Genomic DNA, 19550 nt, shown 5'->3' on the forward strand with positions numbered 1-19550 from the left:
AAAAGGCCAACTTAAGTTTTATGTTTCATTTGCTATGTTTCATGATATGTGACCCCAATTATGGCAAGAGTAGACCCTCGTGAGCTCACTTCGCTTGCCACGCTTCAGGTAAGGTTACTATTCTCAATCATAGTCCATGTGGATGGTAAATCAAGCAAATGGTGAAAAATATGTGAAAACCCCCAAAAAACTTGTTGCAACCATTGTCATGTCGACCTTTTGAACCTGTCAACCTTATGCACTGTGTACCTTTTATTTAGAAAGATAGATAAGATTTCTCCTGTGCATTAAACTAAATGAAAGTTTCTAGCAGACTACCATAGTTTGTTAATAAATAATATTTTATGTGACCAATTCACCTGTAGCTGGAAGCTCTGAAGCCCTTGTCAGTGCAGTCTCCTCATAACCAACCTTCTCATAACCAACAGGGATTATTCCCACTCCTGGGCGTCCACGACACCCATAGAGTGGGAATAGAACCTGTGGAGAGCGCAGCGAGCCACTGAGCCGCTGCGTGGTGAGTGCAGCGAGGCTGCAAGGGGCTTTGTTGCGCTCGCCCCCACCACCACCGGCCATATAACAGCCGGGATCCTGCCGTCCGTATGGGGACCGGCGGTCTGGAAACAGCCGGTCACACAAACCCAACCCATTTATAAAGCTTATTTGAACCAATGAAGCTCATAATGTAACCTCTTTTGGGGTTCTGGTCCACCATGATTGGGGTGGCCAAATTCTGGAATATAACACAGACCAAACACACCAAAGATACTTTAATAAGATAAGGATACAGTCATTTACCCAGGCTCTTTGGAAGAAAGTCCACTTCTGACTGTGGCAATGGTGGAGGTTTTCCCTTGCTAAGCATACAGGATATATAAATAAATAAATAAAAAATAAATTAAAAAAAATATATATAGTGAGTGCTATATTGCTTCCTTGCATATAAAGCCCCATGTACGCCCAGCACTCTCATTTTGTAAAAACTGGCTCTGTTTAAGTAGGTTTGTGAAGCCCCTGTTTTGGGTTCTTATCTGAATATTTGATATAAATACCTATTGCACAACTACTAGTCTGTCCAATGATGATTCCTTTTCCCTCATTCTCTGTGTTCCAGGGGCTGAAGATGCCTTTGGCAGGTAATCATGTTCTCAACTCTGCCCCGCAGAATGAATGCACCTCAGGCAGTTCCCTCTATTTTATTAGCTTTAACGAAGTGCTAGGTGTCTAACTTTTTGAGACAGTTAAAATTTGTCCTCACATTACGAATCGCATTGACTGCTATGTTACCTGACATGTTTCCACATCTCTTACTGTTAAACTCACTGAAGCCATCAAACTCTTTATAATATAACCTTTTCCTAAACTAGACAAAAATATTCTGCACACCGACATTCATTGTGTCAAGTGCTAGTTTTTATTTTTAAAAGAGTTAGATTTGGGTGGGGTGTGTTCTAAATGAAATCTAACGGACAGTGTAAAAATAAAGCAGCCAGTATTTACCCTGCACAGAAACAAAATAACCCACCCAAATCTAACTCTCTCTGAAAATGTTATATCTGCCCCCCCCCCTGCAGTGCACATGGTTTTGCCCATTAGGTAACAAATTTGCTGTTGCGATCAGATCTGAATTAGGCCCAGCATCTTGAAAGAGCTTTTAATGTCTGTGTTCCATGTATGTTTCATAGATAATTACCATAGATTGGCCCACAGGGGCACAGGGGAAACCCCTGGTGGGTCCCACTGCCTGGGGGCCCCACCTTCTCCTCTAGGGATCAGGTATACTGCACCGGACTATGTTGTATTTTTTACATTGCATTGCTGTTATTAATCTGGTACATTATCATGTATGCACTAGCAGTACTTACTATATATATATATATTTATCAAGGGGCCCAGACCATGCACTCTCCAATGGTTAGCCACACCCCTGTGGCAGCTGGCCACATACCTAAATATGGGCCACTACCACTGCACTCCCCCGGTGGGCCCTTTATGCTTCAGTCCGACACTGGTTATTAGATATTTCTAATGTCTTTACTGTCTGTTGGTTTATTATAGTAAAGTCTTAGCAGGGCTAACAGCTGCAGGTTACAGTAGGGGTAAAATGTATACACTCCGGGGGAGATTTCTCAAGGCTAACAGGAGATGATAGGTTGGTACTTTATCTCTCTCCAAGCTTTGATAAATCTATCCCCCCTCAGAGAGGAAGGTCCAAGGGGTTGGGGAGGGGGTAACTATCACAATTTCAAATTTACTACAGTATCTTCAATCTCTTTGTTACAAAGAAATTTTCTATCCTCCTTCCCTTACTAACTAACTGCTGTTGGTCAGCAGGAAACACAACTGCAAACTGAAATACATCTAAAGGTTACATGATTATCTAGGTAATTAAAGGATGATATGTCCTCTAGCATAACTCCCAACTTTCCCTATTCTAGCGGGACAGTCCCGCTATTCAGACACTGCTCCGCTGTTCCACCCGCGGGCTACACTGTCCCACGGGTGTGGGAGGGTAAGTTGGTAGGGGATGCGGTCAAGATGCCGCCGGCCGGAATCCCGGCGGTCGAAATACCGACGCCGGAATCCCGACCGCCACAATCCCGACATATTCTCCCTCCGTGGGCGTTCCGCTCGCCACCCCTGACAGGATTGTGTGGTCGGGATTCTGGCGTCTGTATTTCGACCGCCGGGATTCCGGCCGGCGGCATTTAGTACTGATCCCGTTGGTAGAGCCTGTGATCACCATTGCTCTGCTATGCAAAGCAGCCGGTGATCAGTTAATAGATGCCATGCGCATGTGCACATCATCTAACAGTGCTGGGCACGCCCCCAAAGTGATGATCACAGGGGTTGGGAAATGAGACCCCACCCCCTTTATCAGGGACCCTGCATCTTTAATCTGAGGCCACACCCATTTTGTCTCCCGAATCTACATGTGATACTCGGGGTAAGTATCACGTGGAAGATTACAATTTACAGGTAAATATTATGGAGTAAGCAGGGCCGAAACTAGGATTCTCGCCACCTGGGGCAAGGCAGTAATTAGGCGCCCGCCCCCCTAATACTCTTCCCCCCCCCCAAAAAAAAAAAACCCTGTCAGACTAAAATAATTAGATTATCAAAATAAAAATTAAAAAGGGGAAACTATTGGACAATATTCCCCAAATGCCCTATGCGTCACATGCACCGCCAGCAGTGTGTTCAAATACATGCTCCTCTACATTCCCCTATCCACTGTACTACTATACTATATCCACTACACGCTGAACTATATCACTACACTACATGCCCCTATACACTGCACTACATCCCCTATATGCTACACTACGTCACTACCCTACATCCCCTATATGCTACACTACATCACTACCCTACATCCCCTTATATGCTACACCACATCAGTGCAATACATGCCCCTATATACTGCAATACGTTACTACACTACATGCATCACTACACTACATACCCCTATAAGCTACACCAAATCCCCCCATCTGGGAGGTAAAGCGGAGGTTGACACTGCTAACTGGGAGCACAGTGCCGATAATAAAGTCTGTCTTTAAACTCACCACAAAGCTGCTGTAGTGATACTCGGTGACAGTTGGAGGTTGTCCAGGCTCTAAGTTTCCACTGCCAGGTGGATAGCTAGCAAAGTGAACCTTTGATTTCTGTAACATCGGTGACTGCACCTGCTAACAAGCATAAGCCTGGGGCAGTGTGTTCTCTCAATGTGATGTAGCCTGCAGCTTGTTATTGGTTGGTGCTGGGCAGGCAGCCAGGATCATAGTCTGCTGAAAAACACAGCACCAACAGCTCACTTCTATAGCTTGTACAGTGCACCGCACGCTAGCCGCAGTACTGCCTGGCAAAGAAGAGAGTTTAAGACAGTAGCCGGCATTGGAGAGATCCCAGGTACTGGAGCTCACCCGCACAGCGTCTGAGCCAGCTCCGGGCAGACAGGTGGGTCAGAGACACTGCCCCAGGAGCCGTATGCTGTCTCACTGGAGCAGCACAGCACTGTCAGTTAAAAAAAACTACAAACCCTGCTCCTCTGTAACTCCTCAGCGCCCCCTCAAATCCTGTACCCGGGGCGCATGCCCCATTAGGCGCCCCCCCCCCCTAGTTACGGCCCTGGAGTAAGTTTCTCTGGCAATTCACGCTATAGTTTAATTTAAGATTAGCACAGACATTAATTACACAGTTGCCTACTCAGTAGTTTTTATTTAGCGGGAACGCTTCTGGGTAACCTTTTCTCCTTAGAAGTAGTTATCACAATTTACAATAACACTTTGTGCAAGCAATACACATTACAATATAACATTACAGAATGTATTATCCACCACCAACAATATTAACAAACTAATAAAAGCAACAAAGGTAATAACAGACATTGCATTACTAGTGGGGCCCCATGTACTAGTTTATGTCCATTAAATAGTTTGTGTTAGAGAACTCAGGGGGTCATTCCGAGTTGATCGCTCGCTAGCTATTTTATATAGTTGCCACCTATGGGGGAGTGTATTTTCGCTTCGCAAGAGTGCGAACGCTTGTGCAGCCGAGCGGTACAAAAAAGTTTTGTGCAGTTTCTGAGTAGGTCTGAAATTACTCAGTCGCTGCGATCACTTCAGCCTGTCCAGCCCCGGAATTGACATCGGATACCCGCCCTCAAACGATTGGACACACCTGCGTTTCCCCAACTACTCCCTGAAAATGGTCAGTTGACACCCATAAACGCCTTCTTCCTGTCAATCTACTTGCGATCGGCTGTGCGAATGGATTCTTCGTTAAATCCTTCGCCCAGCACGATCCACTTTGTACCCGTACAACGTGCCTGCACATTGCGGTGCATACGCATGCGCGGTTTTGACCTGATCGCAGCGCTGCAAAAAATAGCTAGCGTGCGATCAGGTCGGAATGACCCCCTCAGTCGAAATAGCTATAGCTCCTTATTCAGTGATCACAGTTTTGAAAGTTCAAAGTTTTATAAAAATATGTACATAGCTCTTACTGGACTAGACTGACTGAAATCCAAAAAGCAAAGGCCTAGTTTTCTTACAATGAAGTATATCACTGTCTTCAGCTCACCGTCGGACAGCCTTACCACCCTGTAGCTTCTTCCATATAACTTCTGCGACAAAAGTATCTGTCCTTAGCCGACAGTTTCCCTGTATAGCTGTGTGACAGAGACGTCTATAAATTGCAGGTCTCTAGAGAGCGGAGTACTGTGTAACTATGCTTCCTGCAAATCTGATGCTCCTTTAAGTGTAGATTAACAACTGTAGCAGTCAATTAGTGGTGTCCTTTGAAAATAGGAGCTGCTGATTGCAATTGTATTTATAAAATACTTATGCAGCTTTATATCTCAATACTATGCTTGCCTGTAGCACTCGAGCTAAGATACAATGTAAGCAACTAAACTGTCTTTTGTCCCTGATGAAGCTTGTAATGTGTGGCTAGTGCAGCAGTGTTACCAACATGTGTTACAAAGGATAGGTTAGCCTCAATTAACCACTGTGAGCTGACCTGTCTGAAGCTGCAGCCATACACTGCCTCTGCTCCTCCCAATATCTGTTACTCCAAAGCAGGGCTACCTCCAGGGCTGTCTTCAAAAGGGAGGGTAGGCTGCGTGGCCTAGTTTCCAGCCACACAGTCAGTAGAGCCTCTCTCTTTTCTGCCCTGTTAGATACCTGTCAGCGAGCGCCACCGGAAGCAGTGGGATCCCCACCGGAGGCTGGTATTACCAATTGGCTTCTACAATTATGATTTCCGGTCACTGGGAATAGAAGCTGGCTCTTCATAAGTGGTGCAGCACTCCTGTCACACACCACCAGCTGCCTCTGCTCCAAGTTGTTGCTCTGTGTCCTTCTAAGATGGCCCCTACCCAACTGCCAACTGTCCCTGAAGTCGGCTGTAACAGCACAAGTGGTGTGGTGTATTTGCAGTCTTTGCGATGCCACTCTGGGAAAAGCCACGTCACGGCCTTCTTAGCTTCATTAAACGGTTTTACAGGAACTTGAGGTTCAAACATTAATATAACGGAATTTGTTTTATTGGGTTTAGAGAAAACCTCCAAGGCTTCCGATGCAGCCATATGGATCCCTTCCTCTGTGACTTCTTCTTGATCAGCTGCACCTGAATCTGCTTGATCAAGGTAGGCCGCACTGGAACCGATAACCTCCACCCTGGCCTCACCCACACATGCTGGCTCTGGAGGAAGTTGCGGTCCGATTACGTTTTGCAGGCTCTGCTGCACAGTGTCAACTCGCTGATCCACCATTTGCTCATCTGCTCGTCTTAATGATTCACTTGGCTCTGGGACATCAGGATATCGTTCTGTGGGTCCATGTGGTCTCTCAAAAGAGTATGGTGGGTAGAGACTCTTCTGATCAGGCTGTGGTTGATTTGCACTTTCTGACACTTCTCTACTTCGTGCTCCTCTCCACCTTCTCTGTATTGGTAGCTTTGATGATAATCGTGTGGAGTACCCCTGCAACATGGGTGGCGCCAATAATACTTGTGATTCACTGCATATCTGCTGCCTTGCACCGGATCACCAACAGAACCAGTTACATTAGTGCCTGTAGACCTTTTTCACCATTCACAACATAAAACTCAACTGTTTCGCCTGTCTCTAGGCTTTTGAAATACTTCTTGGGGTTGTTCTTCTTTATGGCCGTGTAATGTACAGATACATCTTTCTTGGTGTTGTGCCGATTAATAAAGCCATAGCCACATTGCACGTTAAACCATACTACTCTCCCTATAACTTTTCTTGCACTGACTTCAGGCTCTGGGTCTGCAGCTGGTGTGGTAACAACTTCAATTTGATTCTGGACTACAGGTGGGGGATCCACATCTCTGTGACATGTTATCCCATGTGTCAGTTCAGCTTCTAGTAGTACTCCTACAGTACTTAATATATTAATATTTGGGGCATGAGCACCATGTACAGCAACTTCTTCCGGTATGTGCATACCCATTATTTCCTGCTTCGCAATCGCTGGAGAGTGTTTCATTTCTTGGTACCCCGAACTCTCAGGACAGAACATACCTTGCATCGGCAATGTTCCTACCATCTTAATGGCAGCTTCTTTGAAGCACAAAAATTAGCTATTTGTTAAATGTAGCTGAAGGAGGCATAAATATGGCATCACAAACTCACTGTGGGACCCCTCTATAAACTGGTTAATCAAAATTTAATCGGTTGGTCGAATTTGTTGGATCAATGGCCTGTAGGTGTCGAAGTGGCTCCTGTAGACTCAGTGCAAAGTCCTGCAGCTATTCTCTTGGCTTCTGCTTTCTTGTGAAAAAGGCCACTTTAAGCTCAGACAGCGTTCTTGTATCAAATGTGGTAGGTAGTCGGTTCAAGATAAAGCCTACTGTTTTCTTATGATCCGCTGGCCATGAAAACACCCCTCTCCAGGCCATGTCTTTCAACTGCCTGATCAGTATCTTCACTTGTTGATAGTGGGTACAGGCGGAACAAATGTGACACTCTGGGTAAGTATCATGTGGAAGGTTACAATTTACAGGTAAATATTATGGAATACGTTTCTCTGGCTTCACAGTATAGTTCAACTTACGATTGGCAGACATTAATTACACAGTTGCTACTCAGTAGATTTTATATAGCTGTAACGCTTCTGGGTAACCTTTCATTAGCTGTAACGCTTCTGGGTAACATTGCATTTATAAAGAACTTATGCAGCTTTAGATCCCAAAACTATGCTTGCCTGTAGCATTCGAGCTAAGATACAATGTAAGCAGCTAAACTGTCTTTTGTCCCTGATGAAGCTTGTAATGTGTGGCTATAGTGCAGCAGTGTTACCAACCTGTTGTCGTCATGTGTAGCATCAGCAAATCTGTCAGTTCAGCTTTCAGCATTGATCAAGCACCTGGATGCAGCGGCTGCTCTCTCTTCTTTGTATTTCAGGTTGTTCCTGGTAATTAGGATACTAGCTGCACAGCTTATGTGGAGTAACTCGTTAACTAATATTACTCATGTTTTGCTGGTTATTCTTATGACTTACCTCTGCTTCAGTTTGTGGAACTACAGGTCACAGCTAGGTCCTGCAAAGTTCTCTCCCACTGCCTCAGCTCCTGCATTCAGCAACTGACTCCACAGGTGTCTGCATTCTGTAATTACAGCTGGTTACCTGAATCCTACTATTCAGTCTGTCAGCCTGCTCAGTGTGCACTGCAGCTGCATGATATATCAATTACTGGGGGGCCTGTCTGGTGCTCTCAGCTAATTGGTCCAGCTTGTTCTTTTAAGCCTCTCAATCCCAAGATGAATTGCCAGTTATAGATCATGCTTCCTGTGTTCAGCTCCATGGTTCATGTCTCTGGTTCCAGCTATCTGTCCAATGGGTTTTGCCTTGTTCCTGCATTGAATTCCAGCTTCACCATCTTGCTGACGAACTTAGTCTGCCGACTACCGTTACCCTGTCTCCAAGTGTCTGCACCCCAGTCCGTCCGTGTACCGCTACCTCCTGTGTCTCTCCTAGAGTTCCTGCTGTTGTCCCATCTTAACGGCCCCAGTATACCATCTAGCTGTGTGCACCCTGCCACCTTCTACAGTTCCTGTTTGTTCCTGCGTACCCCTGCGGTTTGTCTCATACATCTGGACTATCATACAACACCTCTGACATAATTCTAGTCCAGTTCAGGTATCAAGTAACCCAGACAGGGGGCCGCGACCTGCACGTCGGGAGCCGCGAAGCCCATATCCCCTTGCGGGGTTCCCTGGTGAAAACCTCCTGGTGTGTTAGACTCCGCGCCTCTGTTCTGGGTAACGTCAACTACTTGGTACCTGACCCCACGTTCCAGATTCTGCACCAAGTCTCTGACATTCAACCGGTCCCTGACATTGATCCCAAATTCCAGATTCTGCACCAAGTCTTTGACACTCACCCAGTCTCTGACACCTGTGTTACAAAGCATAGGTTAGCCTCAATTAACAACTGTGAGCTGACCTGTCTGAAGCTGCAGCCACACACTGTGTCTGCTCCTCCCAATGTCTGTTACTCCAAAGCAGGACTACCTCCAGGGCTGTCTTTAAAAGGGAGGGTAGGCTGCATGGCCTAGTTTCCAGCCACACAGTCAGTAGAGCCCACCACTGTTCTGCCCTGTTAGATGCCTGTCAGCGAGCGCACCGGAAGCAGTGGGATCCCCACCGGAGGCTGGTATTACCAATTGCCTTATACAATGATGATCTTTTATCACTGGGTGTCATGGACCCCGGCCGCCCCACTCTCCGGATACACCAATCTGAGAGTTGCACCAGCGCCGTGCGAAACTCCACTGCCACCAGCAAAGACTTTTCAATGTATTACGGACGTTGCAGGCATCTTTAGCTTTGCCTGTAACCACCAATCTCAATATCTCATGAAAAAATAGGTAACGTACCTCACTTGGCTTGGGTTCAAGAACACAGCAGTCAGAACTAATTATATTTTTATTATAATTAAGAAATATCTTCGGGTTTACAAGGGTAAAAAGATTACAAAGAATATAAGGAGTTTTAGAAAAGATATACAGGTTACTAGCAGTCTCAATAAACAAAAAGGAAATAAAGAAAATCAGAACCTAATTACTCTTACATAGTGCATTAAGTTCTGTGTGAGGAAGCTTCACAAAGAAAATAGACATCCATCCAGGCACTGGTAGCCACTTCCATCAGAATGAACAACCCAGTGTGTGTGAGAGGGGCAGATATAACACCCTCATAGCTGCGGCCCCCACCCTTTCCTTGTCTCTCAATGCTGTATACCTGGGCAGTGAGAAACCAGATTTACTTTGGTTTCACTTTCAGCAGCTGTCTTTCTTTTAAGTTTCAAGATGCCAGGTGTCTTGACCTGGCCTGGCTTTCTGTAGTTTATAGCTTCTTAGATAAGTCTAAGGGCCATAAACTAACCTCTGACTCCCCACTATACATCAGTGTCCTCTACTCCCATATTTATGTAGCTATGGGCTCACTTAGAGGACAGGCTGGCAACCATGTTGTGTCACAGACTCCATTACAATATACACATAGACATTACATACAAGTCTTATTTCGCTGGATACAAATGAACGTCCCATTTGCCACACTGGGAATAGAAGCTGGCTCTCCATAAGTGTGTGCAGCACTCCTGTCATACACCACCAGCTGCCTCTGCTCCAAGTTGTTGCTCTGTGTCCTTCTAAGATGGCCGCTGCCCAACTGCCAACTGTCCCTGAAGACAACTGTAACTGCCACAGCACAAGCTGTCTCTCTCTCTCTCTCGGATCAATACGCCTGTTTCTTACTGGTCAGTGTCCCGGTGTGAGACGCAGCACTCAGGGCACAGTTAACCCTATTCCTGCTGTAAGTTTAATAGATTCCATCCAGGGATGTATTCAGCAGGAAAGGGGCACAAAAGTCACACTACAGTTTCTTGGCAGCACTGATGGGGTGCCACATACAGATATTCAAGTTGAGAGGTACTGTATGTAGTAGATGTGCACTCTTACCGATTTCACCTGCCTCAGTATAAGCAGCAGACACCAGCATCAGTAAGAGCAGTGGAGTGCTGGTAATGTCACAGCTCCCTTTTATAAAGATAGTGTGAAGTCTTCTCTTAGGCTGTTTGATGGATAGACATACATTAGTTTTAATGTCTGCCTCTATTGAAGTCTGTGAAGAGGGGGTGATTGAGACCTGATCGCTGCTGTGCATTTTTGCACAGCAGGCAATCAGGTCATAACTGCACATGCATATGCACCACAATGCGCATGCGCGTTGGACAACAACAACGGGCATTGCTGGTCAGCGACAGGATGGTGCGAAAATTTCATTTGCATGGGCATTCGCAAGGTGATTGACAGGAAGAGGCCATTTGTGGGTGGTAACTGTCCATTTATTGGGAGTGTCCAGAAAAACGCAGGCGTGCCCAAGCATTTTCAGGGAGGGTGTCTGACGTCAGCTCCGGCCCCGATCAGCCTGTTGTGATCGCACTGTAGGAGTAAGTCCTGTGCTGTGCAGAGACTGCACAAAGTGGATTTTTGCAGCTCGGTGTACACATGGGATCGCATACTTGCACAGCGAATTTACACTCCCCCTGTGGCGGCGACTGTCTGAACGCAGGACAGCAAAGTTAGCAGCCCGGCGTTCAGGTCTGAATCACCCCCAGAGTTCTTACATCACACACTATGGCAGTGGTTCCCAAACTTTTTTGAATTACGATGCCCTAGAGTATAAAAAATTGTTTAATGGCACTCCTAAGCTAAAAGTTTTTTATTGAAAAATTTAGAAATAAATATTACATTAAGTAAATTGTGTTTTATATGTCATCCTTAGGCTCAGTTATGTGGTGAGGTACAGAAATCGCTTCTACTTGTCCACATATTTTATGACTGGCAGCTACAAGCACTGGTTTTGCCTATTACATTGACCATAAATAATTAGATTTGGTCAAGAACCACCAATCCAAGTGCACCAAGGCACCCCAGGGTTTGAGAACTACTGCAATATGGATTGGAGGAACACAATCCTTAAGTGGAGATGGGTACGGTATTGCCCACTTGAAGCTAGGATGGATACGTTATTGCCCACTCCACTTGCCCATATTCAGTTAGTATGTTTGCAATTGTTGGTGTTTTTTCCCCCAAACTTATGGGCATGATTAATAAAACTTGTTCTTTCTGCCAGTTATTTTGCGTTGTGTATTTATTTCACATTCAGTTAGATTGTTCTCACAATGGGACTACAGTTATGATGGGGCTAGTGAATGAGGTGGCACAAGGTAAAACCTCAGCCTTAAGCAGCTTAAGTGCCTTCTTAATGGACTGTGGAATTTTATTTTTCTAGAGTGTTGCTCTAATGACTCTCCACACTTCAAACGTTCATTAGCTATTACGTAAAAAGAAAGTTGCAAATGAAATACTGTATCCTACCATAAATGTATGAATTTAACACACCATTGTGGAAAATGTCCTTTAAATCACACAGGCCAACATAAGGAATAATTAGCAATGCATTAAAGAAAAAAAAAACAGCAATAACCCCATCCTCGGCGGCAGTGTGGATGCGCAGGTCGCAGCGGGTGGGTGGGGAACAGCGATGGAACATTGCAGGGATGGCGTGTGGCAAACGGGACAGATCAGCTGTGTTTTCGGGGTGGCTACGTGATGTCACATGCAACCACTCCAATAGGAAAAATGGTGGCTGACTGCCTGCATACGCAGCCTAGCTGTGGCTGCGATGGGCGGCACCCAGCATGCGAAAGAATGGATTGCAAATTCAGCTTTTTAGCAGAATTTGCAATCCGTACTGAATAACCCCCATAGTTAGGGATGTGTAGAGTTGTGCAAAGGGAAAGTTTTGTGGATTTTTCAGCGTAGTGGTACAATAGCAACAAAGGATCTGTTCTTCTAATATAACCTCTATATAGTCTATATCTAACCATGTCAGGGTTCTGGTTTTGTCTGTCCCCGGCGGGGGCACTAGTGGGTCAGTGTTAGTGCGATGTACAAAACGTGGAGGCAATATGAAAGTCCGGCGCATAAGCGCTGATGTTTATTACACAGGGATCACAGAGTAGATGGTATAGCAGTGAATGACAAACTGAAACCAGGCAATAAAGTAACAGTGATTGGTAATTGAATCCAAAATAACTGAAAAGTCTCTTGCAAGAAGAAATATATAGTGACTTGATGCTAAATGTGAATGAAATAAACAGAACTCCGGTAAGACTTGAAAAACACAGTTTCTGTATAACAAAGTCCTTATGGCCACACTAGGCCCAAGCAGGAGACAGTCTCTATGCAATGAGATGATATAACTTGCAGAGATACACAGATGATATGCAAATAGCAGTGCTCACGTAGTAATGAATGAAACACCTGAGGAGAGTCTCTTACTGCTTGATGAGCTGGTAACTGGCTGTGGCTGAAGTCTGAAGAAAACAGGAGAGCTGAAGTAAGATGAGATGACAGAAGGTAACCACGGGGGATCGCTGGAAACAGGAAGACAGGAGTCCGGAAAACAAGGCACACCATATGTGACTCGTTGTTCGAGGCAATGAAACTGAACCAGGAACAGAGGTTTATACCCCTGGCTCAGTGATGATTGGATGCCAGATCCCTGAGTGAACACACCCTGCTGGATTAGATGTCCGGATCAGCTGAGCACAGGTGTCATAGCAACAGCTGACCAGGACAGACGCTGGTACACAGCAGAGCACACGCTGGACGCAGTTCAGAGGCGTGCAGTGACGTCAGTCATGGCGCTTGCGGGCAGTATACTCACGCAGCCGCAACTGGGGCCGTGACCTCCGGAGGCCTGCACACCAGCGCGCTGGTAAGTGAGATACTGCAAAACGCTGATTCCTGACAAACCAACACTTATATAAACACTCTAGAAGACTGCGGGGATGATTCTAAGTCAGACGTTCTGTATCTGCTGCCACTTTTCCATCTGGTTGCAGATTTCTGTTTATTACAATATAGAATTGCTAGAATCCGCCTTTGTAAAGAAAAAATCTGTGCAACTGCATGTGGAGGCCTATCCTGCCCACTGTTATGTCTGCTGCCGCAGCTGTCATCATTAGTGTAGCCCTCCCTTCGGCTGAATTATCCCCTGGAGTATGTCAGTGCCTCCACTCAAACCTTTGAGCTACGGTGTATACCCGTAGTTTTAGGGGAGGTTTGAGAAAACCCTATCCCGACTACAATTTCACCACTAAGTGAGGACTCTTTCCCGCCCTTATGTTTAAAAGGTGTTCCCAGGGGCCTATTGGAATAAGAGGAGACCGGGCTGATCTCACTGCGAGTTCTCACCTTGGGGTCTTAAAGTAAGAATAGTTATCAACAAATAAGGATACAGTGACAAAGCAGTAGAATCGCAATCCTATTTTAGTTCAATTAGTTCACGTTAAGATAACACATTTGTTTTACAATTTATAGATCAAGCATTTATAATGTCATAACACAAGTCAATACAATTCTAATGAAAATCCTTAGACTAACCATTTACCCCAATCAAAATTATATATTTGCAAATATATATATAAGTTTAGAAACACCAGTGCACTGGTACCGTATCTCCAGTTTCTCTTTCTATCCGTCCACTAACGGAGGACCTAGATGAGATGTGAGTTAATCCCACAACGGTAGGGCAAATACTCCTGTATTCCGCTCCAATACGACAGGGAGAGGGTTTAATATATCAGGGTTTGGCCTCGTGTCCGATCCCAATCCGCCAATGTCTCACTTTAACTCCCGCTCTCAGACTCTGCAGCCAATGTGGGGCCGTGATAATTTCTAGTCTCTAAGTTTCTCAAAAAAGGGCTATATATATATATATATATATATATATATATATATAGATTGATAGCTTCCTGCCTTTCCTTTGAGTATAGATGCGTAGGATGACTCAGTTGAAACAATGTTACTGTTACTAGTGTACTCTTGAGTTATTACTTCAAGGTCTGTCTCTGCTTTATTTCATAGAGATCCACCCACGGACCTAGATGTAGTTTCCCTTGCGAGTTCGGTCCATTCACTAGTCTGCAATACTCTACGCTGGTAAGTATTCCATGTCTATAATGGGTGTTAATGCCTTTGTCCCTCTCTAGCTGCTATAGACTCGCTTCCGATGTGGTAAGTTTGCAGTATTTTGATTAGGTTTAATCACCTACTGTTAAAAGTCTATACTCTTTGTATACTGCCTGATTATGAGAGAGAGAGAGAGAGTATGAATTAGCTCCCACTGTGAACTCCTATATCATACTGTGTCTCTGGAGATATTGCAAGTAGCTCCGTATCATTACAGGGGCAGGGGCGTCACCTGGCGTTTAGATCCTCCTTCGAGGTGGCTCCCGGGTGGTGCTCACGACTCTAGGCTAGTAAGTGGGGCGTCGCTGTTCACCGGACGTTCCTTCCCACAGAGGACTCACACGGACCGGGTCCCCGTCGAGCACCGTCTCCGATAGTCTCCGGCTGCTTCGAACACTTTCCGCTCCCCCAGCTCTGCAGTCACGGCTCGCTACTTGTACCGGATCCAGGCTCTCGTAGTGTTCTCCCCGGCCGCTGCATGGCTCCTGTCCTTCTCTCTCATCCGTTGCCTCCTGATGCACCTCCTCCTCTCCTTAACCGACGACTTCTCCTCGCGGCTCACCCGCGTGTCTCTCTGGTTCTCGAGCCCAACAGTGACCCACTCCTGTAGCCAGTCACATCCACTCCCAATCAGACAAATATATTTTATATACCGTATTGATACAACACTTTATGCATCAGCATCTTTACAATATCACTGCTGAATTATATTACAGTTTCATATTACACAGTTATCCAGCAACCCATACATTTATAGTATTAATCCCTACATTCTCCCCCTGGTGACATGCAGAATATGTACCTACACTTGTGTGTCACCATTAGCGGCCATTAACATTTCATCCCACCCAAAATATGGCCACGATGTCACCATTTTGGGTTGGACAATTCTGGGTTCAACACTAGGAGTCCCCAAACTATCATATGTTAGTATCATGGGAGGTCTATGGGATCTTGTGGATCGCATCCGTTGTGGCATGGGTTGACCTGTGTCTATGTGAGTTCCAACCTCGGTGGGATTCGAATCTATCTCTGAAGTGTCTTCAGTGAGACACCAAGACTCAAGTTCCTTATCAACATCTATACGATTCTTCTCCCACTCACAGGGAATGGATCCCCTGTCCCTCCTTGAGGTCATCTCAGGCTCAACCCCCCCCAAGGCTACAGTCTTCACCCTCCCACCCCTGAGGGTACGGAACATAAGGGATTTCAGTATAAAAGTATCCTGCTCCTTCCTTATTATTATCAGGGGATATCCCGTCAACAGGATTGAGTGTCTCTGTGGTGGGTTCTACAATTGGAGTCTTTGTCTTTGTCTCTCCGCTCTTGTTTAACTCTTTTCGTTTATCGGGAGTATTATTGAATAATATATCTTGTCTAACGGGTAATAGATGCTGACGATGATAGGTAACCATAGGGCCATCACCTTCCTCTGGTATCAATTGGTAAACGGGGATACCAGGTAGTTGCTGGACTACTCTATACTGAGTCTCTTTCCATCTATTGGCTAATTTCTGACGTCGGGGAGCTCCAAGATGTTTAACAAGTACTCTATCCCCAGGGAGTAATACTTGTTCTTTTACTTTCCTATCAAAATTTCGTTTATTTTTATCACCTTGCTTCAGAGACGCCTTATGGGCAAGATCAAAAGCCTCTCGTAGTTCCTTTCTCAGTCTTTGCACGTACTGTGTATGGGTAGTGTGGCGAGAGGGAGTGGTGTCTGTCCCGAGGTAAATATCGATGGGCAATCGTGCCTCCCGCCCAAACATCAGTACATAGGGAGAATATCCGGTGGCATCACTTACAATTGTACAATTGTACAATTATACGCATGGACTAGTTGGCACACGTGTCGCTTCCATTGGATTTTGTCTCGTGTATTGAGAGTCCCTAGCATATCTTGGAGGGTTCTATTGAACCGTTCGGGTTGAGGATCTCCCTGTGGGTGGTACGGAGAAGTTTGTGATTTTTTTATTCCACAACATATACACAGTTCCTTAATCAGCTTACTCTCGAAATCCCTCCCTTGATTGGTATGGATTCGGGCCGGTAACCCGTAGTGTACAAAGAATTTTTCCCATAACGTTTTAGCAACTGTTAGGGCCTTCTGGTCTACCGTGACGTACGCTTGGGCATACCGAGTAAAATGATCGGTCACTACTAGAATGTTACTCTCTTTTCCGGAGGGCCCTTCTAAGGACAAGAAGTCAATACAAACTAACTCTAAAGGCCCGGAGCTGTCCATATTCACCAATTTGGCCGACGGCACAGGCAGAGATTTCCTCATGGTACAATTTCGACAGTTCTTACAATAAGCTGCGATGTCCCTGTTCATGAAGGGCCAGTATACCCTTTCTGCGACGAGACAACGAGTTTTATCACATCCTAAATTTCCATGGTGGTCGTGTAGTGAGCGTAGCACCATAGAGATATACACTGTCGGAAGCACTAGCTGATGGCTGAGGTACCCAAAATGGGTCTTAGTCTCTCTATACAAGATCCCGTGTTTGAAAATTAGCTTTCTCCTTTGTCGTAGTAATGCTCGAGATCGGTTCGATAATGGAGGACTATTATCCATTCCCTGGTTAGTGGTAAAACGCCTAATAATGACTGCTAGATCTGGGTCTCGCCTCTGGGCCTCACGAATTTGGTCTTGAGACAATACATCCAGTCCCCCCATTTCTGCTTGCGATATCCATCAGTACATTAGTGGTAGAACAGCCCCGGTCACTACCAGTGAAGTTATACTTTCCTGTGGCCTCTCACGCAGATCTATTATTTGATGACATAAGCCCTGTACTGCAGGTGCTGGAACCTCTACCCACTTGTCATTATTGCTGTCAGCAACAGGATTCGATAATCGGGATAATGCATCCGCGTCGATGTTACTAATCCCAGGCCGGTATCTCAACGTGAAGTGGTAGTTGGATAGAGCCGCCAGCCACCGATGCCCTGTGGCATCTAGTCTTGCGGTAGAATTTATATAAGTCAACGGGTTGTTATCTGTGTGGACCATGAAGTGCACCCCATATAGATAGTCGTGAAACTTCTCAACCACCGTCCACTTTAATGCAAGGAACTCCAACTTGTCCACCGCATATTTCCTTTCACTGCATGACAATCCTCGGCTGACATAGGCTACCGGCCGTAGTCGTCCCTGCTGCCACTGATACAGGACTCCCCCTAATCCATCTAACGACGTATCGATGTGTAATTCATAGGGCAACTCAGGATCTGCATAAGCAAGCACAGGAGAATGGTTTAATCCATGCTTCAGTCGAAGAAAAGTGTCCTCACATAAACTAGTCCATCGATCACCGAAATCTTCTTGTGGCTTAAAGTACTCGGACTTGTCTTTAATCCCTTTATGCCCTCTTCTACCTTTCACTGGGGGATAGCCCTTGGTCAATTCTGTAAGCGGTCATGCTATACTAGAGTATTTCGGTACAAATCGGCGATAGTAGCCACAGAACCCTAGAAAAGAACGTAGGTCTTTTAAGTTCTTCGGGCGAGGCCACTGTCGCACAGCTTCAGTCTTATCGGGATCGGTCGACACTCCTTCCCGACTGACGATATGCCCCAAATATTTGACAGTGGTCTGACAAAGTCGACATTTATCAATAGATAGTTTGAGACCCTTCTTCTGCAGCCTATCCAACACTTTCACCAATCGATTATTATGCTCTGCTAGAGTCCTTCCAAAAACAATGATGTCATCCAAATATACTAGCACTTCTCTATAACACATATCTCCTACTGTTTGTTCCATGGTCCGTTGGAAAGTGGCGGGGGCCCCTTTGACCCCTTGAGGCATTTTAAGGAACTCAAAAAATCCAATAGGGCAGATGAAAGCAGTCTTGGCTCTATCCTCTGGCTTCATCGGTATCTGATAGTATCCGCACCGCATGTCCAAGACGGAAAACCAATGGCTCCCTTGTAGACAATCCAGCGCTTCCTCTACCCTTGGTACGGTGTACTGATCTGCGATCGTACGGTTGTTTAGGGTACGGTAATCTATGCATAGCCGTATGTCTCAATTTTTTTCCGAGCCACTACTATGGGAGAGGCATATGGACTCTCGGAATTGGCTATCACATGATTCTCCAACAGTTTCTTTAAATGTTGCCGCACATCATCAAAATCGCCTGGGGCTAGCCGGCGAGATCTCTCACGGAATGGCGTAGTATCACTCAAGGAAATTCGATGCTCCATACCCACTGCCGTTCCCAACTCCCACTCCTCTATAGAAAAAACTTGCTGTCTAGCTCGTAGTTCCTCTACTAACTAATCTTGCTCTTGGGGACTAATATCACTACCTTGAAAACACCTTCGAAGTTTAGAGAGAAAACGTTCTTCAGCTGTATCTGTCGACCCCGTCTACAACATGGTAGGGGTAATGCCATTTTCCAGTGCAGCCATAGCAGTCATAGATAAACCCCCACCATGAGATGAGATGATGGCTTGATCTTGTTCCAGACACCAGTTTGACAGTGTCCTAAAGAGGTTAGAGTTGGTTCTCACAATATTCGCAACAGTCTCTCTATCCCCCGGAGGGTCAGGACATACCAGTGCTACTAAAGGTAATGGGTCGGATTGGTCAGTTAACACCGGAGGGAACTCAATGTGATTCATGACATATCCCAGATAGGGGTACTTTTGGTTGCTCAATCCCCAGATCACTAGTCCATCGATGGGTAATATGGGTATGTCCGATAAGTGATCACGATACCAATTCTCAAAAATGATAGATACTTGTGAGCCGCTGTCTAATAACACCTTACTGGCATGCCCATTGATAAAGGCTTGTACCAATGGAGCCTTTCCCAGCATTCTTTCCGGGATGGTGTCTGGCCACTGGGCACCCCCTATTGTGCTCACTACTATATCTGGGGAGTCGGTGCGGGGTTCACCGACACCCCCCCAAGGTTTTCCAGCTGGTTTTCACTCTGATCTCCACGGGAGTTAGAACTTCT

The 19550-nt window shown here is 45.6% G+C and overlaps 1 protein-coding gene across 3 annotated transcripts in view; it reads left to right on the plus strand.

Annotated features, from left to right (window-relative positions):
* Positions 1-19550, plus strand: part of LOC135056149 (immunoglobulin superfamily member 10-like) — a 134935-nt gene that overhangs the window by 78726 nt on the left and 36659 nt on the right. Inside the window, exons 1-3 of one of the 3 annotated variants that reach the window (XM_063960984.1) lie at positions 10247-10464; positions 11321-11528; positions 14473-14547. Coding sequence is in view for 1 of the 3 variants with exons in the window: in XM_063960985.1 (XP_063817055.1) it covers positions 11493-11528; positions 14473-14547 (111 nt within the window). In the remaining 2 variants the exon portion in view is untranslated. Of the gene's footprint in view, positions 1-10246; positions 10465-11320; positions 11529-14472; positions 14548-19550 lie in introns of those variants that run through there. The other 2 variants (XM_063960985.1, XM_063960983.1) reach the window with 2 other exon arrangements.

This window comes from Pseudophryne corroboree, chromosome 3 (genome assembly GCF_028390025.1).
Source record: "Pseudophryne corroboree isolate aPseCor3 chromosome 3, aPseCor3.hap2, whole genome shotgun sequence".
Taxonomy (NCBI): domain Eukaryota; kingdom Metazoa; phylum Chordata; class Amphibia; order Anura; family Myobatrachidae; genus Pseudophryne; species Pseudophryne corroboree.